Source organism: Phyllostomus discolor, chromosome 13 (assembly GCF_004126475.2).
Source record: "Phyllostomus discolor isolate MPI-MPIP mPhyDis1 chromosome 13, mPhyDis1.pri.v3, whole genome shotgun sequence".
In the NCBI taxonomy this organism is placed as follows: Eukaryota; Metazoa; Chordata; class Mammalia; order Chiroptera; family Phyllostomidae; genus Phyllostomus; species Phyllostomus discolor.
The window spans coordinates 13,090,827-13,117,733 of record NC_040915.2 but is presented as its reverse complement, the minus strand read 5'-3'; the positions used below and the strand labels follow the sequence as shown (position 1 = coordinate 13,117,733).

Sequence of the window (26,907 nt, the reverse complement as noted above, 5' to 3'; positions counted from 1 at the left end):
GATGTGATGCATGACTGGGTGCGTTGTCGTGATGAAACTGCCAATTACCAGTTGCCCACAGCCGTGGCATTCTGAATCATCTGAATAACTTCTGTGGGGATTTTCAAGCTTAATACAAAATTTTGATGCAGATTTGTTGCTCTACTTATTCAGTCCTTTTGAATGCGACAGCCACACAATACACATTCTCACTCAGTGGTGTCTACTTTCTCCACTGACTAGTACAGTGAGGTCATTGTTCAGGAACATGCATTCCAGTCCACTCCTCTTGGCTACCAGGTTACATCAATGCACTTACATTTCTTTAACACATTTACTTACTCAATTTATAAACTTACGAAGAAACTGCCACCCTAACTCATAGGATTTGAGAGGAGTGAGATTTATTATATCCCTCAGCGCTCTCATATTAATATTCCTATATTAATATGTGAAACAAATGTGGGAAAGCACTTGGAAACCTAATGAGTGATATATATGTAGAGAGTTCCATTTATGGTTCTTGTTTTGGATCTCTGTTTCATCCTCTGACTGCTGCATTTATTACTTTTATTACTCCTTGGGTACCTGCTACTTGATATGGCTATTATTTAATGTGCATTTGTTTCTGCTTCTTCAAATAGATTCTGTCTTCTGAGGACAGAATAAATTCAGTATTTGGCCTAGTGGCTTGATCAATTACAATTATACTAACTTTTATTGATGTTTGCTTTAGTAAATTTCACAGCTTTGTCTCTGGTTAGCATGCTTTATTTTAATATATCTAGATTTGACTTAAATGTTTCCTATGAAATATTTCACCTACTAAATTAAGGACTTGTTTTTATTAGGCCTTCACAGAGCTTCAAGCCAAAGTTATTGACACTCAACAAAAGGTGAAGCTTGCAGACATACAGATTGAACAGCTAAACAGAACGAAAAAGCATGCCCATCTTACAGATACAGAGATTATGACTTTGGTAGACGAGACTAACATGTACGAAGGTGTAGGAAGAATGTAAGTAAAACATATCCTTAAGGGGGTTATCTTGGGAGATGTTTTGTCTGAATTAAATCATAGAATTTGTTCATTTTAAAATTTGGGTTAAAGTATCACAGTAGCTTTAAAGGTCATCTAGTCAAATACCTTCTTATTTTAAAAATGAGAAACCAGGTCCCAGATAGATGTGTTTAATTTAAATTATTATTTTTTGAACTGTAAGAGAAAGTTTATTTAGAAAGTCACAGAGGTAGAAGAAATGAGTTGTTGAAGAAATGGGCTCAGAGACCTGGCTGGGTAGCTCAGTTGGTCAGCATATTGTGCTGATATGCCAAGGTCGTAGGTTTGATCCCTGGTCAGGGCACATAAAGAATCAAGCAATTAATGCATAAATAAGTGGAACAACAAATCAATGTTTCTTTCTCCCTTCCTCTCTCTAAAATCAAATAAATGGGCTCAGGAAATAAGATATAGAAGCAAAAGAAAAAAAAAAGGCCCCATGGAGCTTAGGAGAGAGAAATGGAAAGTAATGCCCCTAGGGGAGGAGAGAAGAGGGAGGAGGAAAGGATGCATTTGCTCCCAGGAGGGAGAGCTGCTGAAGTACATTTCTTAAATATTTCCCTCTTCTCTCTACACTTAGATACTTAAAAGTGTGTAACTTTAATGATAAAAATATGATTTCTCATGAAAAGATATTCATAGTAATTTTGTGTGTGAAGATTTATTTAAATAGTTGTAGTTTTAACCTACCCTTCCCTACCTAATTTATTAGGAGTCATACAGTCATAAATCTTTTAGATGTCTGACTAGTGCCCTAAAATAAAAATACTCAGTTGTCATTTAAATACACTCATTCTGTCATAATGAGAAATCTAGAGAACCAGTTTACCTTTTATTTGTTCTAATTGTTATTATGTGATTAACATATACTAACACTTCACTTTTTTTCTTTTAAAACATATATTAACCTTTATGAGAGAGAACAGATCCGCTTCATGTTCTCTGAGCAGTATGGAAGGAATGGAAAAGCCCTTAACTACAGGTCACACATTCCATTACAGTGAGCTAAAAGAAGGCTGATTTTGGGGGATGGGGGTACAGGAGGAAGGTTCTTCTGGAATTTGGTCTTTGGCTATTACTTAGTAAGTGGACCATTACTTCAAGTTGGGCGAGTTTTTAGTTGGAATGGAATTTGACCTTAGGTTTGGGATGACTTGTTTTGTGATTGCTTTGAAGAAAGTGTAACATGTGTAACATTTAGTAATGGCTGTGGAATGACATCATGAGAAGTAGACCCTGCTCCTGACTAGCCAATCCATATCTTTCTGGAAAAGAGATAGATTATGAGAAACTGTTAATCAGATTTGCTTTCTCAGGATAAACAGTATATCACAAATAAATTTTGTCTGCAGAGTTCATAGTTTTCATTTTAGCTTGTTTTAAGAGGAAGAGAATCCCAATTTGAGAGTTTATTAGTGGGACACAAAATATTGTAATTGGGATAAACAAAGTAGAACTCTTGAATATGTGTCTGTGTAGTTATGAAGTGCATTGTTGGCATTCATGACAGGATAATTTTATCCTTAATGTGAATATCCTTAGGTCTTAAAACAGTAATGCTAGCTTTTCTAGCATGCTTGTTAACATGTTGTACTTGGATTTCACATTACTACATTAGCCTGTTTGCAACAGCTAAAGAATCTTTTTCCAAAATAGACAAACTCTTTCACTATCTTTGGCCTTTTGAGCTACAATGAAGTTTTTATTTTTAATTAGAATAATTTCATTTTTTAAAACATTCAGCAGAAGTGATAGGAGTGCTGGTTTTATTGAATACTGACTAAAGTGCTAAGATAGGTTGCATTCCACACAGAGTTTTAGAATCTAAAGGCTGGAATATGAATTAGTTAACAGTGAAGATCTCATATTTATGTGTTTTTTTTTTTGAAATGTACAGGTTAAAGTGTTTGGATAAAGCAGAACTCCAATATGGGTTCAAACTTTGGTTTTAAATTTGACTTTTGTGCTTTCTGCATCTCAGTGGGAGTGTGCACTTGACCCTGCATCGTAGGGGCATGTAAGGTGAATAGTGTTTGTCGCTTGGCTAGAGTATTAGTGCCCTCGGGAAGAAAAGACTTGCTGAGTATCAGTCTGGTCATGAGGATGTTCTCTTTCTTGGTGCTAAACCTGAAATATCTATTTCTGAATTTGTAGTCTTGGGTAATCTTGAGTATCATTGTGATTCATGTCTTAAATTCAATCTTTATGTTGTCTTACCTTTTCCTTTTTCAGTATTATTTGGGAATTCTAATTAGAATACTAAATTTTCTCAAATGGATGTTTTAAAACCATGGATTATAAAATCCAAAACACTCCATTTTTGTTTTGGAACCTGCAGCAGATTGATGCCATCACGACAATTCAGGCCTCATTGTGTCTTGCCTGAACTGCTGCAAGAGTTGCAATAGCATCTTAACTGTTCTACCTGCTTTTATTTTCTCCATCCAAATGCATTCTTCATACGCCTGCCAGAGTTAATCACCCCAGTCTTTTTCATAAAATCCTTTGTTCGTCCTTTGTTGTCTGCAGGATAAAATTTAAACTTACTAGTCTAGCTTTCACAGTTATTCATAGTCTGTCCTTAGTCCTTAAGTCCTACCACTTTCTGTTCCCAGACTCAGGATATCTCATGGACTTACTTCCTACCATTGGTTTTGGGTTATTTGTTGGGAAGGAGTTTGAGTCTTATGTGGACTTTAAACATGCTTTAATTGATTAGTGATGTCTGTCATGAAGTAACACACGTGCCAGAGGTTGTTATTGCCACCCTTGCCATGTGGGCTTTCTCACATGTGCCGTGTTTTGTGCTTTCATGCTTTTTGCCCATTCTCTCCTTTGTGGACAGAGAAAGATCTTTGACTTTCCCTCGTGAAATTCTCATCTTCCAAGAAATAGCTCATATTGTCTGAAGATTTTTCCTCCCTAGCAAACCTAGTCACATTTCTAGGGTGGTACCAGGACTTTTGTTCCTGTAGCTAGTAAAACACACACACACACGCACACAGACAGAGAGATTGGCTGACTGGTTGATTTTTAAGTGGGTCAGTCTCCCCAGCTAGACTGGCAGCTCTGGGAGACCAGTATACATACATATTTATCCCTGTTTCTTCAGTTCTCAGTAATAATGCCTGGTACAGAATAGATGTTAAATGTGTGTTGATTTAAATTAAATAATGATTCTCTTGCCTAAAATAACTGCATTTTCTTTTGGTTCTTTAGAAAGGAAATATGTTTAGAAAGTGTCAGAGACTTAAGAATTAGTTTATTATTCTGTTTTAATATTATGATTCGATAAAGGTGAAATTATAAAAGTAACATATATTTTGATAAAAGTCAAAGGAATTGTTTCTGACCAAAATTATGTCATTTGATCTGACAGAATTAATTCTTTATTAAATTTGTTGGACTAATTCTAAATACCGGCCAGTTGCACAGATATTCCAAGCCTTTAAAATTAAGCTGAGGACAGTATGATAACCCTTGGAGAAAAAGGCTTTTCTGTGCGGAGTAGTATCAGTATAATTGTATCTATTTCACCTTCCTCATCTTCACATAGCATGAAAATCAGATTTTTCTTTTTAGGCTATGTATTTAGTTTACCAGATCATTGCAAGCCCAGATGCATTTCAGTTCACAAACATGGAGAATTTGGTAGTGTTAAATACCTCTTAAATATGGCTACTTTGGGCTTAAAACAAGGCAAATGAAGCTGCAGGGAGAGAGATGATGAATTGCTATATACTGTAAGCTCTGAGTAGTTGTTGCTCAAAGCTATATTCCATCCAGTCTCTTGGCATGTGGCCAGCACATTTTAGTTCTGTTACTTCATATTCTTTGGAGAGGCTGTTATGTAGCCTGATACTACTACCACCAATTTCTAGTTTTACTCCTTAAGCTGTTTGTGAGCTGACCTCACCATACTGCTTTGAGAACTATGATGAAAGTTACAACTGTGGAATGATCTGTCTGAATAGTTGGAAGTGTTTGTCTTTGCATCTTTCTAGCATGCAAGGAGAGGATCAAATAAATACTAGATCTTAAATAAATATTGCATGGATGTTTCTTGTCTCTTTTTTTCTGGAATAAGAACCAGTTTATAATTGTATATAGTGGTTTTCTTCCTTTTTACTTTGCATAGAAGTAGAGTATTTTAAAAAAGAAAGAAGTATGTTTCAAAGTACACATGAATGACATTTAGCCATGGTAGTGTTTGAAAGCACCATCATTACGATAAATGTCAAACTTATTTTTATTAACAATAGGTATGATCCTGACCCTGATTTGATGTCAGGTCTATTGTTCTAACATCCTTTCAGTTGAGCATTACATAAATAGCATTTCTCCATTCCAAATGAGACAAATTAAGCTTTTTATTTTCTTAATATGGGAGGAACTTGAGTAGATTAGCCTTTGAGAAGAATGATTAGTGCCTTTTTAAAACTTGAACCTAACCAAAAATAACTTTGTACCATATTTAAACTAATTTAGAGGTATGCTACCATTCTGTGGATATTTTTTTACATTTATGGAACTAAGAATGAACAATGGTATAAATCTACCAACTAGATAAGTGTCTAGCAATGCAGAAATTGCTGTTTGGGAGCGGTGTTGCTATTTCTACTTGTTGAAGTAATTTGATGGTTGATCTCTAATGGTTAAAAGATCCAGAAATGTAAGACTTAAGATAAATGTGGCACAGGTAGAAAGTGAAAACAGCAGGTCTGTTATTCCTGATAGGTGATAAATTAAGAAGAAAATTAACAGTTGAATAATTTTTCACCTAATTAGGATGCAGAAATCTGAACGGACCGTGCACGACTGCTTCAGCTTGGTTGCACTGCCCTTTATTTAAGATGTTATGTTGGTTTGTAGTAATTTTAATTGTAAGTTTGGATGTTGGCCTGTAATTTGAATCGTGACATTTGGTAAAGTCAGGGTGAAAATTTTGCAGTTTCTCTAAGTTTAGTTATGTTAAATATTAATAGAGAGGGATATAGTCATGCTGTCTCAAGTTTTGCAACTGTTTTTTAATTTCGTGTAGCTGGAGAGTCCGTTTAAGGTAATTTTAAAGCTGAAGATGTAGTTGCACTACATCTTATTCCTAATAGATTAGGAAATAAACTACAAATCATGGTGTAGTAAATATTATTGATAAATATTGTTGATATTATAGTAAATATAGTTTATATTGTTCTCACTGGAATCAAGTTTGGATATTTTTAGTGCTTACTATAGGAGAAAAAAATAATGTGCAAATTACTTTTGATGTGAGAGCACATTGCAAATTTAAGTTTATAAGCTTCTTTTATGCTCTCTTTAAAGATGTTAACCTGTATGTTAGGGTAGAGAAAATAAGCAAAGAAAATAATTTTCAAAAGTAAAAAGGAATTTTTTTAGTTATCATTTATATTTTAAAGGAAGAGACTTTCTTGATGTTGAGCTGCTTTTACTAACAGTCTATGACCCACCCTTCATGTGTTTTTATACAGAGCCATTTAAAGTCGTGGCTTTCATTGCTCAGAGTCCTGAGGGGAAAAAAACACAGCTTTTCCTGTTGTGCAAGGAAAAATGACTTCAGTTTTGTTGATGTCGAGTATGTATATAACCCCAGATGGGCACACTCTGCTCTTCCACAGATGTGGTACTCTAGGGAGAGAAGATGTTTGAGTAATATTCTTAATTTCCTAAAGTTGTCAGTGATTTAAAAACTTGATATTCATTATAACTGCTGTACTGCTGTGTAGAATGACATCACTGTTTTTGTGCCAAGGAAAGTTAACAAACATTTGCGTAGGGATTACATAGCCATGTTTCTTTTGCAGAAGAGTACTTTTAATAATTCTTTCCCTTCTTCCCCACCCATGTCCTCCAGGATCCAGGCAATCTGAAACACAGGAAATTAATTTCAAAAAGGTTGTGCTAATTAGAAGTCTTTTGTACAAAAGGACAAAGAATGTTGTTACACTTGGGATGTTACATGCTAAAAATTTTTATATAATGTGTCCTTTTAGGGATACTGGTGTTTTAGGCCTGAACTGGTGTTTTTGTGAAGGTGAATGTAATTGATTTGTTTAGTTACTTGGATTTGCTTCTGCTTTTCCTGACATCACAGGGCCTGACCTTTACTTTTTCTTTTAGCTGAAAGAGAATTAAATGAAATCTGCTTTTGTTGCATGAAAGTAGCAGTTATTCAGCAACACAAGAGGACACTACAGTGTATTCCCATTGGTGATGAGCAAGAATCAATATAGTTAACAGAGGAAAGAATGAAAAGTATCATTACCGTGTTGTCTCTGTGTAAATGAAAATAAAGGTAGCAATATTCTTGGACTTTGTTATTTTGTCCTTGAGGAATTATGTGCTGTAACGGAGTTAACTCTCACTGAATTTCTCTGAAATGAAAAACAATAAATTTTAAGCTGTACCAAAAAAATCTTCTGATTTTAGCTGCTACTTATCTCATAGTGGCAGATTTAGGAAGAACTTGCTATCTAATATGTTTGAGAGAGGACCAAAGTGGTCATGTCAGGGAATATATCTGCTAATGAAACAGCCAGAAAGCTCAGAAAATATTTTGATCTAGAAGGTACGAGTCAGTCTATATATATGAACACATACTTGGTAATGACTTATTTTAGTATTCTTTTATTATTATACAAGGAATTGCTGTGAACTACCTATATTCTTTGTCCAGGTGGAATTATTAGGATCGCGGTGTGTTGCATGCACCATTAGCGCCTGTGGCTTTGTGAAGAATGCATGCTCAATTTGTTTTTGGAATTTAAGTTTGCATTGACATGCCTGGGAGAATATCTCATTGTCCTGGCCAGGAGCTCTCATTATTAACTCCTGTTCTGAGGAAAATCAATTACCTTGGAATGGACTAGGTTATATGGAAGACACTATTCCTTTGGCTTTGAAAGAGGACTTGAAATGTTCTTGTATCAAAATTTGCACAGCAGCAGGAGCCCAGTATTAAAAGTGTATCTTTAAATAGATAAGAACATGACTGCCCTAAGCTGAGCCTTTTACATTGTTTGGCTCAGGGTAAAAAGATTTGGATCACAGTATGCATCCTGTATTGTGTGTCTGACTTTTTTGCATTTGTGCCAAAATATATTTCTGTTTCTCTGTGACTTTCTGCATTTGTACCCGAAGTGTTCTGTTCTGTTTGTGTCCTTCAATACTCATTGAGTAGTAATTTTGTTTTTATACTCCAAGGGTTATATTTTATTCAGTGTTACATTTTAACCTACTAATGAAATAAAGACCAGTCTTGGAAAAAGTTGTAGCACAGGTTCATCCTTAGATGTGGAAATGCTTGGGGTTTGATGAGGCCAGAGTAAAAGTGGTAAACATCAGAGGTGACTATTTACCAGAATACTTAGAATACCAAATAGTGACCAAAAATAAGCATGATGTTTAAAATAGACTAACATACTACTGCTTCCATTTCAGGAGTAACAGTTTTATTTAAAAATACACAGTGATTTTTAATTGGTGCAGATTGAACCCAGGAGTGTGTGAGTTACGCATCTAGAACAGAGAATGTCGACATGGCATTAGGTGCCTGAAGGGACTGATTCTCTGATAATGACAGTGAGCCTGAGTCCTCTCAGCCGCATTTAGTCCAGCTGATCTTTCTTTCCTTCTTGAAGCACTTCTTCCCTTGGCTTCCAGGATACCTACCACCTTTTGGTTTTCCTTCCGTTTCACTGGCCATTCCCACTCGGTTTCCTCTACTGCCTCCTTTTCTTTCCCATTTCCAAATATTAGGTTGACTTTGGGCTCAGCCTTTGGATTTTTTTTTTTCCTCTTCTTCTGCCTGTACTCAGTCTGTTAGTGATCTCATCCAGGCTCATCTTTTTAAATGCCTTTATCTTTATGTACTGACAACTCCTAGATTTTTGTCTTCAGCTTAGACCCCTTCCTGGACCTACACACTTACATATCCACCTGCCTGCTTTACATTTCCATTTGCTGCTCTAACAGGTGTCTTAAAATTAACTTGACTGAAATAAAATTGTCACGTTTACAAATAAGCCAGTTCTTCCTTCAGTCTTCCTCATTTCAGTAAAGGCTTTCCAGTTCTTCCAAATCTTGGACTCATCTTTGATTCCTCTCTTTCAAATTCAGTCTGTTAGCAAAGACTCTCTTTAAGTGGCATCCAGAACCTGAACACTTCTACTTACCACCACCCTGGTCTAAACTGTCATTGGATTATTGCACTTGCCCCCCAGCTGGGCTCCCTGCTTCCATCCTTAACCACTTTATAGCTGGTCTCAGCTGAGCAGCCAGAGTGGTTTTCAGACACAAGTCAGATCAATGTTTTATCAGTGGAAAGACAAAGGCTTTTGTATTGTAGTTCCTGGGCTCTCTCTGAAGCCTTCTTCCAGATGTCTGCCTGGCCTACGTCTTCTCTCCCTTCCGGTCGTTGCTAAAGAGGCACTGAGGCCTCTCGTGACTGTCCCGCTTAAAATTGTGCACATACTTCCCCCCAACTCTTCACCCCCTTTACTCTGTCTCTCTCTCTTTTATTTTTAATTTTTTGGCTTACTTTCTCCATAACACTTAAAACCATTTGGGTACTGTAGCATTAATTATCTCCTTAAATCAACTTTATTGTGATATAACTTATATACAGTAAAATGTACTCATTTTAAGAGCACAGTTGGATGGATTGGAGAAGTGTAACAATATCATACATTTTCATTACCCTAAAAACTTCCTTGCTTCTTCCAAGTCAATTCTCTCCTCCCTCACGTCCTGTTCTAAGCAACTGATAATCTGATTTCTGTCACTGTTGATTAATTTAGCCTATTTTAGAACTTCATATGGACTGTATGTAAGTGGAATCATCGCAGTATGTGCCCCTTTGTTTGGCTTCTTCCGTTAAGCATGATGGATCCATGTCGTGTGTGTCAGGCCTCCGCAGGGACTGTACACGGCCTTCAGCTCCATTTACTCCAGTGCTCTTGCCTCTGCCCTCTCCCCTCTGCTTGCCGGCTTCACCTTCAGGTTGGGTGAAGCAGTTCCAGGGGTTTCACTTAGACGTGCCGACACCCAGAATTAGGAAGTACCGTGTTTTCTGTGTCATCTTTGTTAGGCTCAAAGGGTGCTTCCCAGAAGTCTTCAAAAGGGCCACCCCTCACATTTCATGACAGGAGCTGAGCCACTTCCTTGGGCTTATGTCATAGGGGATGGGAGTGCCATGACTGGGAATGACCAGGCAAGATTTACTTCGGGACTCACTTCCCCAAGTCACTTGGGAAAGTGGAGGGCACCCAAACAAAACTGGGGCTCTGTTAACAAGGAGAGTGGGTGTGGGGTCACCAACCATTAGTGCCTGCGATGATCAACAACAATCAATACAGTGACCAAGAGTTGAGAGCTAGGTACACGAAAACTGTTGGTAATATACTGAGGATGAATCAGGGAGAGTTGAATGAGGGAGTGCAGGTAGGAAGCCATCGGAGCAGTTCAGGAGTGTGGGAAAAGGGCATAAATGAGGGTAACAAGTGGGATGGAGAGGACGACGGTCAGTACGAAAGAAAGGCATGAGTCAGTGATGAATTGGGAATATAGGGGATGAGGAGGGTACCTGTAGGCTTGGGACTTGGGTGAGTGGGCAAGTGGCAACATTGATAGAAGCGGAAGCTGAGATGGGGAGACTAGTATGTTGGTATGGGTAGATAAAATGAGTTAAATTTGGGACCTGCTGCATTTGAGGAGATGTGGGACATATAAGCAGAAATGACCATTAGATGATGCAGACACAGTGCAGGTAATAGGAGCTGGTGGTATTTTGAGGTTTATTGGCCAAATTGAAGCCTTAGAAAGAAATGAGGTTTTGTAGGGACTTGGGGTAGAGATAGTTTAGCTGAGAGCCTTGCATTATGTTTGCATTAGGGGCCCTGGAAGAGGAAGGACACGATGGGTTTGTGAAAGTGGTAGCTGATGAGGGGAACATGCATGTAGCAGCATTCCTCAGAGTTAGATTTGCACATACTGAGTAATATAGATGTCTGTTGGCTGAGATATAGCAGGTCTGGGTGCTGTATTTTTGGGTTACAGTCTAAATTACTGCATTATTTTATTGTTCAAACAATTCCCCTTGGGCCGTTGGCTCTTTCAGGTTGTCTTCTGTAACCTTTTATTTAACATGTCCCCATTCTTTTGTTTGTTTGTTTTTTAAATTAACAGACTGTATTTTTTAGAGCAGTTTTATCTTGACAGAAAAATTGAGCATGAAGCACAGAGAGCTCTCACCCCCCAGTTTGTATTGCCTTCCTCCCACCCCACAGTTTCCTCTATTAAAATGTTGCATTTGTGTGGTAAATTTGTTATAATTGATAAAGACATATTGATACATGCCTATTAATTATGATTAACTGAGGTTCATAGTTTACATTAGGACTCACTCTGTCTTGTATAGTTCTATGGATTTTGACAAATATAAAATGTATCTGCCATTACAGTATCACATAGAATAGTTTCACTGTCCCCAAAATACCTTGTGCTCCACCTATTTATCCTTCCCTCCCTCCCCACACCCCTGGTGACCGCTGATGTTTTCACTGTTTCTATAGTTCTGGCTTTTCCAGAGTGTCGTAATTGGACTCCCCCAGTATACAGCATTTTCATGCTGGCTGTTTTTACTTAGCCTAAGCATTTAAGTGTTTCCATGTCTTTCATGGTTTGATAGCTCATTTCTTTTGTCCCCTACACTCCCACTGGATTTTGGTGATTGCTTCATCTTTGGGTTTATTGTTTTCTTCTGTAGTACCTAATTTGCTATAAAGCTTATCCAGTGAAATATTTAACTTGAAATACTGTATTTTTGGTCACCAGAGGTATCACTTGACACTTTTTTGTATCTTTAATTTCTCTGTTTAAGTCACGTCTTCCTTTAATTCTTGATCACCTTTATAACAGCATTTTTAAGGCTTTTATCAGCTAGTGGCATTCTTCTCCCCTTTCTGAGTCTATTTCTATTGACTGAATTTTCTCTTGGCTTGGCTCTTGGTCACATTTTCATATTTATTTATGTCTGGTGAGACCTTGACCATTTTTTTAAATGCCCAGAGTGGTATTGTATTTATTTCCTTTTAAAATTGAGGTATAATTGACATAGATTTACATGTACAACATAAGTATTAAATTAGGTAGATTTATTTTTTTAAAATATTTTATTTATTTTTTAGAGAGTGGGGGGACAGGAGAGAAAAAGGGAAAGAAACAGCAATGTGTGAGAGCAACATCAATTGGCTGCCTCTTGCCTGCCCCCAGCTGAGGGCCTGGTCTGAGACCTAGGCATGTGCCCTGACTGAGAACAGTTGACCTTTTGGTTTGCAGGCTGGCACTCAACCCACTGAACCACACCAGCCAGGGCACAACATAAGGATTTGATGTTTGTGTATATTGCAAAGTGATGACCACGATAGGACTGGTGAAGATCATTGACCACATATAGTTATACATTTTTTTATTGTAATGAGAACTTTTAAGATTTACTTTCTTAGCAACTTTCAGATATACAATACAGGTCTTTTGTGATGCTACACAAATTTTAGGTTTGTTCCATTAGGACATTAGGATTGTTGGCATTGTCTGTGAAAAATGCCATTAGAATTTTGATAGGGATTGCCTTGAATCTGTAGATTGCTTTGGAGGTATGGACAAGTTAACAATATTCTTCTAATCCATGAGCACAGAATATTTTCCCATTTGTATCTTCAGTTTCTTTCATTAGCACCCTACAGTATTCATGGTACAGGTGTTTCACCTCCTTGGTTGAATGTATTCCTAGGTATTTTGTTCTTTTTGATGTAATTATAAATGGGATTGAAATAAGTTTTCTTAAAGTTTTTTACTAGTGTATAGAAATGCAATTTTTTTAGATTTTATTTATTTATTTTTAGAGAGGGGAAGGGAGAAAGAGAGGTAGAGAAACATCAATGTGTGGTTGTCTCTCACATGCCCCCACTGGCGGTCTGGCCTGCAACCCAGGCATGTGCCCTGATTTGGGAATCAAACCAGTGACCCTTTGGTTGGCAGGCCAACACCCAATCCACCAAGCCACACCAGCCAGGGTACAAAATTTTTTTTGTGTATCATCAGGGATATTGGTCTGTAATTTTTTTTCGTGTGGGACCCTCCTCTAGTTTTGGTATCAGGGTGATGCTGGCCTCTTAAATGAGTTTAGAAGAGTTCCCTCCTCTTCTGTTTTTCAGAAGAGTTGAGAAGGATTGGTATTAATTCTTTAAATATTGGTACAATTCACCAGTGAAACCATCTGTTCCTGGACTGTTGTTTGTTGGGAGGTTTTTGATTAGTGATTCGGTTTCCTTACTAGTCATTGGTCTGTTCGTATATTTTTTTCTTCACTGTTCAGTCTTGGTAGGTTGTGTGTTTCTAGAGATTTATCCATTGTTTTAGGTTGTCCAATTTGTTGGTGTATAGTAGTTCATAGAAGTTTCTTACTATCCTTTGTATTTCTGTGACATCAGCTATAATATCTCCCTTTCATTTTTGATTTCATTGATTTTAGCCTTTTTTTTTTCTTGGTTAGTCTAATCAAAGGATTGCCAATTTTGTTTACCTTTTCAAAAAAATCCAGCTCTTAGTTTTACTGATATCTTCTAATTCTTTTTAGTCTCTATTTGATTTATTTCTGCTCTAATCTTTGTTATTTCCTTCCTTCTGCTAACTTTGGACTTCTTTTGTTGTTGGACCCTGAATGAACTATAAAGCAATCTGAGGTAGCTGCTACTTGTGTTGGACTTGGAGATTCCCTGGTGAAGCCATGCTCTGACTCTAAGCTGGCTGCTGCTAGTGCTGGGCCTGGGGCCACTTGACAAGAGGTATGGGGGGTGGGGTGGGGGCTACTGAGTCCAGCCGTTGCTTGTTTGAGAAGATTTCGGAAGTTAAGAAGCATGAGCCAAGACCAGCCTGTAAAAGTCATGGTTAACAGTTTGGTAGGGCCTGTAAGTTGGGTAGGAGGAGTCTTGGGATCTCCAGCACGAGGCAAACAGTGTTAGCTAGGTTGATGGATTTTCAGATGTGGCAACTGCTGGCTCTATGGCTCTGCAGGGGAAGGTCTCAGAAAACAGACAATTTTTGGTCTGTTTTCTGAGACCTTCTGCCTACCTTTCTGCCCACCTTTCTGTCTGAGAGAAGGCTGTTTCCCAGTCCTGTGTTGTTGCCAGACACTTCGGTTCTTCCCTGTATGCCACTGGTGCTTTTCAAGCTGCTACCCTGGAGCTCAGAAGGAGTGAGTTTGAGTAAAAAAAACTTCATGTGTGAGTTCTTTCAGGGGAATTGCTTGGGATTCCAGAGTTTCTTCCACCAACTCAATCCCCACTGGTGTTTGCAGCCAGAAGTTATGGGGACTAACCTTCCTGGCACTGGAACCCTGGGTTGGAGGGCTGGGTGTAGGGCTGGGACTCCTTGCTCCCAAGATATCCCACCTGAATTATTATCTACCACACGTGGATGTGGGACCAGCCTGTCTGCATCTCCACCCCTCCTACCAGTCTGGATGGATGTGGTTTCTTTCATTCTGTAGTTGTCAGACTTCCATTCAATTCGATTTCTGACTGTTCTGAATGATGGTTGTTCTACATTTTAATTTTAATTTTGATATGGTGTGCAAGGAGGCCAGCCATGTTTACCTATGCCGCCTTCCTGACTGAAGTCTCCAGTGCTTTTTATTTCCTTGTAAGTTGCCATGTGCTATCATACTTCTACTGAAAGTACTACCCCTAACATTCTCATTGTGTTCATTTGCCAGAATCAACTTTCTCAGCTTTTGTTTGTTTGAATTTACCCTTTATTTTTGAAAGTTATTTTCACTATGTATGTAATGCTGGGTTAGTAGCTTGGGTTTTTTTGGCTTTGTTCAAAATGTCATTTCATCATCTTCTGCCTTGCATAGTTTGTGATAAGATGCTGGCTGTAACTCTTTGTTTCTTATAATGTATCTTTCTGTGGCTGCCTTCAAGATTGTCTTTGGTTTTCAGTAGTTTGATTATGCTGCTTTTAGTTTTTTGTTGTTGTTTTTATTTTGCTTGGGTTTCTCTGAGTGTCTTTAAATTATGGTTTTTAAAAATTTGTTTTAGAAAAATCTCTGGTTCTATCCTTTCTTCTTCTGTATCTTAATACACATACGTTAGACTGCTCCTTATTGTCTCTTAGGTCTTGTGTACTATGTTCCTTTTTTGTTTGTTTATTGTGTTTCACATCTTTTTTGCTCTTTGTTTTTCGTTTATTTTTTTTAAAGATTTTATTTATGTATTTATAGAGAGAGGGGAAGGGAAGGAGAAAGAGAGGGAGAGAAACATCAATGTGTGGTTGCCTCTTGTGTGCCCCCTACTGGGAGTGGGGGGAACTGGCCTGCAACCCAGGCATGTGCCCTGACTGGGAATCGAACCAGCAATCCTTTGGTTTGAAGGCCTGTGCTCAATCCACTGAGCTACACCAGCCAGGGCTAGTTTAATTTTTATTAATCCATCTTCAAGTTTACTTGAACTTTGCCACCCTCCTATTGGGAACATTGTATTTGTATTCTGTGCTTGAGATTTTCTGGCCCATGTATTAGGTTGAATTTGAACCACAACCTATGAGAAGGCCAATTTACTCTTATACATTCTTGGGAACATTTTTGTTTTTTCATTACCGAGGTATCGATAGACAAATTTCTTCTATTTTACTCTGATGAGAGGTAAGTTTATTTATTCTTCACTCTTAGAATGTAGATGGAATCCTTTGGGGAGCTGGCTTAAATCAGGAATTCTCCTAGTACCATCTTGAGTTTGGATAGACCCTAGATTTTATCTTCTGTTTCTGTGTCAGTGTGCATAATTAAGTTCTCTAGAATTCAGCAGAAACTCTAAGGTTTTTGTTGTTGTTGTTGTTTAGATTTTTATTTATTTTTAGAGAGGGGAAGAGAGGGAAAGAAATACCAATGTGTGGTTGCTTCTTGCACACCCCCTACTGGGGACCTGGCCCACAACCCAGCCATGTGCCCTGACTGGGAATTGAGTGGCGATCCTTTGGTTCACAGGCCCGACACTCAGTGCACTGAGCCACATCAGCCAGAGCTCTCAGGGGTTTTTAAAGAAAGGGAATTTATTGCTTTCTTACTTTCCAGAATTCCTGATTTTACTACTTTTCATCTATGTTTGCTCAGCAGAGTGTTTTAAAATGGGACTTTTTGGCTTTGTTTTTAACCAGGAAGAGTGTTCATGGTATCTCCTCTGCATTATGCCATAAAGAGAAGTCTCTGTGTATTCAGCATCCTCCAGTATGGATGTAGCGTAATTTGTTCATCGCTTCGTTATTAAAGGATTTAGGTTCCTCCCTCCCTCCCTCCCTGGCTTCACTCCTTCCTACCTTCTTTCCTTCCTTTCCTTAAAAAAATTATGAAGTAAAATATTTTTTTGAACATAAATCTTTGTGCACACATGCAAGTAGTTTTCATCACCAGTGGGGTGAGGCAAAGAAGCAAGATAAGTTCATTCTTCTTCAGCTTTTCCTGTGCCATTTAATTTGTGGATGCCCCAAATGCCATTAGAGTGTGTTTTCAGATGTGCTTTAAAAATTTCCCACCCACACAGAATGCATTATCATAAGCAAGTTATTGTCTCAGAATGGTGTATGTCCAGGTGACCATACTTTGGAAAGGTACCCGAAAGACATCATTGCCACTGATCCTGGATTGTATTTTGGGTATATGAACAAAGTGGAAGTCATTTTCCAGTCTGCAGGACAATTCAGAGCACAGCCAAAGACCATCATACAATTGTGTGTTTTTTGGATGGCATAATTGCAATTAAATGAGGAAATGAAACAGCAGGCTTCAGGCCCTTGAGAGTCGACAGTGCAGGGCCACATGGCATTGATTTCCAGTGTCGAGAGGCCCTTTACAAAACAGCGACTCTAGTCTAGATTATGTCATCCTGAGTATTGTAAGCACATTCTGTGCCTATCATTTGTTATGTAAAAATAACTTCCCTCTTCATGGTTCCTTTTTCCTTTGTGGCACTTTCTGAACTTCAGAATTTGTTATCTGCTATTTGGCCTTCCATAAATGATCATGCAGGATCTCTGTGAGGTCTTCTGCTTTGAGAAACTGTGTACATAGTATTTATGTATGATGTGTGCCCCATAATTTCATTGTCATGATATATCCTTTATCTTCAAAATAACATCTGGTAATTCAGTGCCTTGTTAACAATTGATAAGGTATTTGTAAAGACTTTTTCCAGAAATCCAAATGTTTCTTGGGGCCCTTTCCAATCTCCATACCATGTGTGTTTGACATTTTTAAATTTGAGGACTAAACCAAATTTCCCATAACTTTTTTGCTTGAATTTTGACTGTGTACATGTCATTAAGGTAGGCACTTGAGTTTACTTAGCACTTATCCTTGTTTAAAACTCTCACGGCTCAGATGTCCTTAGGCTTATGGTAGGTTGGCTAGCTGTGGTGGCATCTCTCTTGGCCTTTGAGGTTGGCACAGTCCAGTGTGGGCACCTCTCGGGTGTGTGGCCATGGAAAAACATGTTTTTGTTGTTGTGTGTTCTTGCTTTCTAGTAATTTTATTTTCTGCTCAAGGGATTTAGTATCTGTTCAGATACTTTATTTTTAAAGGCCACATAAGTAATGACTTGACCTCTAATCTTAGCTTTGAAAATTTCCCAGACACTAATAAAGAATTTGAGGATACTACTCACTGGGCAGCAATCAGTGCTATTTAAAAATGTATATTTTACTCTGAATATGATTTCCATGGCTAAAAGACTTTCTTAGAAATGTTGTGCATGGAATGACATAATTTGGTGACTCTTGGGCCTAGATTTATACTTTTTACATGGCGTCACTGAGACTGAGTACAGTGCCAAACAACTGTTCTCCTGGGATGCTTCACCAAATGCAGGTGCTCTTCTACTTGAGATAGGGTTATGTGCTGATAAACCCACTGAAAGTTGAAAATATCATAAGTTAAAATGCATTTAATACATCTAACATACTAAATGTCTTAGCTTAGCCTTGCCCACCTTAAATGTGCTTACAACACTTACATTGGCCTACAGTTGGGCAAAGTCATTTAACAGAGCCTATTTTATAGTAAAGTGTTGAATATCTCATGTAATTTATTATGTGTATTGTTTTCATACCATTGTAAGTTCAAAAAATTGTAAGTTAAACCATCATAAGTCTGCAATTCTGAGAAAAGTATTCTATATAACATAATCTTATTAAAATAGCACCTATCTCTTGGACTAATAATAAGAACATTTGGACACAAAGGGTTATAGAGTAATTCTTGTTTTGCATGAATATATGAGTAAGATTTTTGCAAAGGATCAAGTTATGACTGAAGACTAGGATGATGAGTTAAATTATCTGGACTGTCCACATCAGGACACAGGCTTAGTAATTAGTGGAGTGAAAGAGACTGTGTTAATACTTGTGCCAAGGTGTATTCATGAAGAAGTGGGGGGAAAGCAGTTCCCTCCCAGGTGTCTAGGCAAAGTAAGAGTTGCCCTTTCTGGTCTGTCTCTGCTTGTCTTTCACCTAAAATAACATGCCTTCTTGCTAAGAACCTGCCGAGACTTGTTTGTACAAGGTTGGTAGAGGAAACTGCATGTTGACACCTTGATTTATTTTTCTTGTTTGGCTGTTTGTTAAGAGATGGTGTTTAGTTCTTTGTTAGAATCTAAATTATGTACAAAGAGAAGAAACAATCTGTTTAATTAATTGTAATCTTTAATCAAAATCTGTTACAGCCTAGTTGGACAGTCCTGAAAGAGGTTTGAGTAGTTGAGGTTTTCCCTTGGTTCCAGTAGAGGGGAAATATTCCAGTTCACTTACTGGAGGCTATAAAAAATTTTATTCTTCCTTTCCCTACAGCAAGAATTACGAATGTAAGTCACAAAACAGATTGTGTTAATTTTTAAAGCTTCCTCATATTTCCACCCTCATCAATTGTAAATAATATGCCTGACTATAAAATGGAAAAAGTTTAAATTTTCCACTTGTACATTTTGAGCTTTTCAGAGGTATTACACACTCTGGAAATAATAATAAAAGATACTAGGCTTTATACAACGCTTTTTGTGTTAGAAACGCATATAAACACTAATGCATTGATCCTAACACAGTAGTTGATTGTGACTTTAAAAGGTCATGAGTTACTGCTGCTACAAAAAATAAATATATAAATAAAGAAAGAACGAACATTGGAGGGAGAGCTTTAATTTATACTGTTTAAAAATATCTATATAAAAGTTGATACAGATAACTGGAAAAATAAAAATTACGGGGGATTTTTATTGTTAACTTTTCTCTTAACCTCTATTAAGTTTTTATCCCTTTATGTTTTTTCCTTTTATTTGTGAATTTACTTGAAGCCTGATTTCCTTCTTAGTTAAGGGAACATTTACTTTTAAGCTTTTAAGCTTTCTAAGCCAAGAAGGCTTAAACCTGTGGTGATTTCTGGAATTTGTCATATTAACATAACAATACATATAATTAGTCCTGAATTGGGAGATTATTCTTTTGCTTTCTTAATTTAGTATTGGTGGTATATAGCTGTTGATTTTGATGAATAAAATGGTTGTGTGGCTTAATCTTCAGCTTTTTTTGTGTTTTTTAGGTTTATTCTTCAGTCCAAGGAGGTAATTCACAATCAGCTGTTAGAGAAACAGAAAATAGCAGAAGAAAAAATTAAAGAATTGGAAGTAAGTTTTGAGTGAATATTGACAGTAAGTAGTCAACTTTTAGGGGGAAAAAGTAATTATCTCATTGTGTCATATTAAATTGCCTGCTAAAGTCATGCCATTATTACTTCCAATTTTTTCTAATTGTGGTTAGAGCTATGAAGCAGTCATATTAATGACAGTGTATAAGACAATAAAAAAGTCTCTTTCAACTATAGGGAATTTTTGTTTTAAAGATTTTATTTGTTTATTTTTAGAGAGGGAAGGGAGGGAGAGAGAGAGAGAGAGAAACATCAATGTGTCGTTGCTGGGGGTCATGGCCTGCAACCCAGGCATGTACCCTGACTGGGAATCGAACCTGCGACACTTTGATTCACAGCCCGCGCTCAATCCACTGAGCTACGCCAGCCAGGGCTAACTAGGGAATTTTGAAGAAGATAGGATGCTCTTATCCTGAGTGTATTTTCTCTCTTGCCTTTGAATGAACATATCTGTTTTTAAAAAACAAAAATAAAACACAACAAATATTTAAACACTAGGTATTGTGGTGGTAGGGCGTGAAGTCCAGTAATAATAACACTTGGTGAAGGACCTTGATGTGTTCGTCATTCACACATTGTAGTTCCTGTAACAAAGCTTGGGTCTAGACCAGGACCCAGTCCTGACCTGTAATTAATTAACTGAAGGATGGTGCTCCAGTGAGGAAAACAAGTTGCTACTATTTTTAGATAGAGAAAAATATTATAGGTAAGAGTAACTTAGTAAATCTGTGGAAAGTTGGAGTTTATTATTAAAATATCCTTATACATGAAGACTTTTGATGAGATACTCTTCTTGGGCTTTGGTGAAATGCATTTTGTGTATATTAAAAATATGGCTGGACAAAAAACTGGTTAGAATTTCTTGGGACCAAGATTTCCTGAGATGGGGTGGGCACGGTGACTTCATAGGTCACTTTATCTAATTTGTGTGAGTGCTGCTTGAGGCAGCGGTTCAGAGTCTGACTCAGCCCTCTGCTGGAGCGGCGAGGCACCCGCTGCGCCTTCTGGGGGTTTCTGCGGGCACTGGCTTGGCATGGCCTGGGTGAGCATGGAGTGCCTCGGGTTACTTAGGCTTATTTTTGTTTGACTGCTGATGGTAGTTGAAACAAATGTGATAATAGATTTATAGTTCAGAAAGATGTATTATAAAAACAAAAGAAATAAGCAGACACACAGAAAAACTGTTGTCCTGCAGTCACCAGGTGGTTGTTGTGTCCTATTGTACCGTTTTTGTCAGCCTAGCTGTTCTAGATTGAGATTTTTATTCTCTAGTGTTTCCAAACGAAAGTGTCTTTACTCCAGGCACAACTGTTTCAGTGTGATTTTGCATATATTAAGGTAAATGTACTGAAAAATTGTTCTGATGAATAAGTAGCAAGATGCAAAGTAATTTGTATATAATTCTCTTATAATCTCAGTGTTGGATAAATTATAACAAATATGTGTTAACATTTATACTTTTAAAAATTATTAAGGTAAAATTGCCACATGATGATTATAGCATGTTATTCAGTTCTGATGAATATTAGGAAATTTATTTTCTAAAAGTTTCCTTTCATATAGTTTCACACAGTGGGTAAGTATCCTGATATCTGTCAGGTAATAGAAGTAGATTGGCTGGCTTGTTGGTACCTGTTTGAAATGCTGATTAGAGCTGCAAAAAACTAGCAGTTAAACTCTAGCCTCCACCTTAGGAAGGTATTTTTTTATCTTTTTAATCTTTCATTTCACTGTTATTTATATTATAAAAGCAATATAATACATTATAAAAAAGAAGAACAGTAAAAAAGTAAAACGTGATGAAATGAAAATCCAACTTTCCCCTCTTCCCTGCCCATCCCCATGTTGTCACCTCTGCAGTGGCCAAACTTTGTGTCATAAACACATTCATGTATTCACACACACACACACACACATGCACACACACACACTTTTAAAAAATAATGAGTAATTATTGTGTATATACTGTTTTTCATCACTTGATAATTTGTATTTCCACTTTAGTGTATAACTCTAGTTTATATTTTAATTTCTCACTTTACATTTCTTCTACCATTGTAGGTTCTTCATTACCTCAGCATTCAATTATTGTATGATTCCTACCTCTGCATTTGGTACACTTGCCAATATAGCCCTCACCTGTATTGTTAATAGTATCAGCCGCCACAGACTCTTGCTTTCCCTGGAGCAATCCTGTACTTTTCCACTTCCATACCTGTGTAGCTTTGTTACTTCAGCCTGAAATGTATGAGTGTGTACACCCACATGCACACTCATACACACAAACATTGTTAATTGTAGTGTTCGGATTTCCTTCCTGGTTTTTTCTGCTTATTTGGTTAGTTATTGAGAGATGTAGCAAATCTCCCTCTATGATGCTGTTTATCAAATTCTCATTAGTCTTTCCGATTAGTGGGCAATGATGTTTAGAGACTACAACTGGGTGCTTAAGTGCTCGTCATCACTGTACACACAGTTCAAAGGACATGTTTCATTTTGCTTTATATGTTTAAGAATTTCTCAGCTTTTTTAAAGACAACATTTCACTGACTTCTGGCTTCCATTGTTGTGATTAAGAAGTCACCTGTCCCTGGCTGGCGTAGCTCAGTGGATTGAGCGCGGGCTGGGAACCAAAGTGTCCCAGGTTCGATTCCCAGCCAGGGTACATATCTGGGTTGCAGGCTATAACCCCCAGCAACCGCACATTGATATTTCTCTCTCTTTCTCTCTGTATCTCTCTCCCTTCCCTCTCTAAAAATAAATAAATAAATAAATAAATAAAATATTTTAAAAAAATTTGCTGAAGGATCTAATGAAATTGTCAGCTAATAAATCATTAAAACTAATTAAAAAAAAAAAAAGAAGTCACCTGTCAGTCTGAGTGTCCCTTTGTTGTTTTTCTCTCTGGCTATTTTTAATGTTCTCTCTTTTCCTTCATGCTTTGTGCCTTCTCTTACACTGTTTGCTTCAGCCATGGAGGAATATTCTGTTTTTAGAACTCACTGTGCTTTCTTTGTTTTTCCTGGTCTTTGTAAAATACCCTATTTTTCCATGTATAATACATACTTTTTTGCCCAAATTTTTGAGGGAAAAAGAATGATGCACTTTATACATGGGAGCACATTATACACGGCAAAATACCATAGTTCCCTCTAACAGAGAACTTCTTCCTCTGGCCCTTACCAGCTCCATCTGTTAATCCTTAGCATCTTAGTTTAGGGCTGTTTTTCTTGAGAACCTTTTCCTGACTCCTCAGTCCTAAATTAGGTGCTTTTTTCTTGTTCTCCTTAGTTCCATAGGACAGTGTGGGAATTTGGGCATATGAGCTATCACTAGTCAAAGCAATTGCAAATACGGTTTCCTATTACTTGCAAAACTAGATACTGATTCAGAGCTCTAGGTTTTCCCAAGGCTCCCAGTTGTTGCTCCTCCTTTCAAATACATAGTTTCTTCTTCTGGGCCCTATTGTTTCTTGCCAGTCTAACATGATTATCTTAATCCTTCTTAATTATCATTAGCAGCATTAATTTGTGCCCTCAGGTTCCCTACAATTAAATTAGGGAGGCACAGCCTATACATAACCCCGCAGACAAGCGTCAGGTTGTTTCTATTTAGCGTGTATTTCATCACAGAAGGAGTAAGGTAGTTTTTGGTCTGGGTCCACAGGTCCAGTTTCTAATCAAAGCACTTAATATGGCCTACTGTGTGTGTACCAACAGTCTGTATAGATGACACTAAGAATAAACCTTTTCTGTGACCTGCTGCTGGTCTGATTCAGGTTCTTTAATTTGAGAGCCCATTTTCTTTAGTATTGCATAGACTCCCTTTTATTCACCTCTGTTCTGGCTGTTTCTTTATGTTTGCCCTCTCCAGATTACTCCCCGCCCCCCCCCCCCCCAGGTCTTTATTTATGAGTGCAAAGCTTACCTAGAATTTCAGCTTTTGATAACTCTGTTAGGCTGTGCCTACATTTTCAGCCAACTTGGTGGCCTCACCTGCTGGCCCTTTCTTCTTATGGAGCAGAGGTAGGGGTGCTATAACTGTGTCCTCGCGTATCCTTGATAGGGAGTTCTGTTACTTACTAGAAAGGTAAAGACATGTACTGTTTTAACTTTGAAAAGATAGCCTTACTGTTTTTCTTCTTGAAACTCCATATTTACATTTTAATGCCCCCTACGTTGGGTTATTCTTCAGACTTTAATCATTTGAGTGGGACTGTTTAGGAACTGTTTTCATAACAGGCTCACAATATAGTAATGTGATGTAGATTTTTATCTTTCTTTTATAAGAATGGTAGATCAGATTTTGGGAGGGAATATCACCATTTCATCCTAAAGGTGATTGATTAGTAGCTCAATGATGCAGATTCTAGTCAGGAGAAACTATAAAGTGGTGACTTTAGTACAATAGAGTAACCATGTTCTTTATGTCATTGACGGAATTTTCTATTTTTAACAATGTTGAGCCCTGGCTGGTGGCTCAGTTGGTTGGAGCATCATCCTATACACCAAAAGGTCACAGGTTCAATTCCCTGTCATGGTACATGCCTAGGTTGTGGGTTCAGTCTCCAGTCGGGTGCAGATGAGAGGCGACCAATTGATGTTCCTCTCTCAAATCAATAAAAAATATCCTTGGGTAAGGATTAAAAAATTTTTAAAAATTTTTAAATAAAAATGATAATGTAACTTTTTAAAGAAGATGGCTGAATGTATAATATACAATACAGTAGATGTTGTCATTAGAAAAGTACAAAGCATAATTTTTAAAAATGACATGAATTAATTGGAATTTGGAATTATGACCCCGAGTCTTACATCTCTTTGTAAAAATGATTTTCTTATTGAAATGTACAGTATGCTACAAAGAGAAAGAAGTCTTTTTTCTTTTTCTTTTTGAGAAAATTCAGTTTTACTTAAAGTTGAGTTAAAACCTATTGATAGATTGAGGAGATATATAGAGTGAGAAGTATTTTTGCTCACTTTTTGGAGGTAATAAGGAAATAATTACTTGTGAACTTCTTTTGCAGTTAGGAAAACTTAGATTCAGCATTCGGATGTGCTAGGACTTGACTTCTGACCCCTTGCCTTATGAGTCTCAACTGTCTGGAATCCTTGAGATAACTAAGTTTTCAGCGATGATACGAATACATTTTGACCATCATACTCTTAGATTCTCTCCCTTGTTCCAGGTCAGGCCAAATAGGTACTGCTTTAGGCTCGTCTGCCTTCAGTCTAAAGCCCGAGTTGTATTTGAGGCACACGCGTGTACTGGTTGGCCACTTTCCTTCCCCTCTGTCTCTGACATGGGTACCACCCCTTTTACCACTCTAGTTAGCTCAGCAATGACAGAATATAAATAAGAATAAGGAAACTGAGGATATTGTGGCCTGCGTAATGCCACTTCTGACGCAGAATGTTACAAGCCCAGGGTTGTGAAATAGCTCTCCCACCCATGATACAAGTAAAATTTAAGAAGCTGTGTAAAAGTCTTGACTCTTTCACAAAGATGACAGCTTTGGTTAGACAGTGGTTCCTAAAACAAGTAGGAAGAATAGTGGCAACAGAGCTGGGCAGGAGGTGCCTGTGACACTCTGCAGTTGGCTGAGTTCTGAGATTCTGATGAGAAAATGTTTTGGAGGAGTTCTCATGATTGAGGAGATTTTACTCTGCCTGTTCAGGATCACTTTTTCCATAGCATGGGTGGTGACTGGTTGGTACTTGGATGGATGTCCAGTTTTTGCCCAAGTACTTCATTTTAGAGCTGGTGCTATTTTGTATAGGATGGGAGCTTCCTTGGAGGGGAGGTTAAGTAGACATTACAATATGATAGACACTGATTCTTGTCTGTGTTTTCAATGAGGAGAGAAGGGCAGGTGAGAGCAGAGCCAGTGAATAGAATGCTTTTTACACATTAAACAAGAATCACACCTAATAATTCAACTGCTAGCATAGCTCAAAGTTTAGAATCCATTAAAATGTCAGTCATTTATTTATTTTGTAGTGAAGTATAGCATTTACGGAAGTATAGAAATATATATTAAAATACTTATGAGGTCTGTCTAGAAAAAGTCCAGCCATTGTTAAAATAATGGGAACAGCTTGCTTGTCATTGATGTAACCTGGCAGTTAAGGAGAGTGGACTGGAATGCACATGTGTGAACAATGAAGACTTTATTGTACTTGTCAGTGGGGGCCGTAGACATTGTTGAGTGAACGTGTGTACTGTGTGGCCATCACATTCAAAATGACTAAGCGAGTAGAATGACAAATGTGCATCAGATTTTGTGTTAAGCTTGAACATTCCTCCACGGAAACTGGATGATTCAGAAGGCCGCAGCTATGGGCACTGGTGACTGGCAGTTTCATCATGACAACACGCCTGCTCATTTATCACATCTCGTGTGGAGTTCTTTGACGAAACATCAAATCATCCAGGTGACTCAGTCCTACTACAGCCCAGATTTGGCGCCCTGCAACTTCTGGCTTTCCCCCAAACTAAAAATCACCTTTGAAAGGGAAGAGATTTCAGACCGTCAGTGAGGTTTAAGAAAGTGCGATGGGGCAGCTGATGATGATTGGGAGACCTGTGTGAGGTCCCAAGGTGCCTATTTTGAAGGGGACTGAGGTGTCATTGTCCTATTTATTGATGTTTCTTGTATCTTATATCTTCTCAATAAATGTCTTTATTTTTCATATTATGTTGCTGGATACCTTCTGGACAGACCTCTCGTATAGCTTAATCAATCACAGAGCAAACAAACCCCTGTGACAGTCATCCAGGCCACAGAATGAAAAACTGGCAGGACACAAGAGCCCCTTCTCAACCCTCCCTCCGAGATCACAATGCTGTCCTGCCTGTTCCCCTCCCAACTCCTGCTCCAACCTCTGTGATAATTATTTCTTTCTTTCTTTAAAAATATAGTTTTATAGATAGTTTACTATCTATCTGTATCCCCAAGACTGTATAATGTAATCTTGCCTGTTTTTGAACTTTACATGAACAAAATCACTATATCTGTTTTTTGCCTTGCTGCTTTTGTGTTTGTGAAGGACATCCGTGTTACTGTGGAGTGTGCTTTGCTCATTTGCATTGCTAATGTGGT

The 26,907-nt window shown here is 37.7% G+C and overlaps 1 protein-coding gene across 1 annotated transcript in view; it reads left to right on the top strand.

Moving 5' to 3' along the window:
• The window catches only part of PFDN1 (prefoldin subunit 1), a 54,651-nt gene that overhangs the window by 2,462 nt on the left and 25,282 nt on the right, over positions 1-26,907 (top strand). The window contains exons 2-3 of the mRNA XM_028528489.2: positions 831-997; positions 19,701-19,785. Coding sequence (XP_028384290.1) covers positions 831-997; positions 19,701-19,785 — 252 coding nt within the window. The remainder of the gene's footprint in view (positions 1-830; positions 998-19,700; positions 19,786-26,907) is intronic.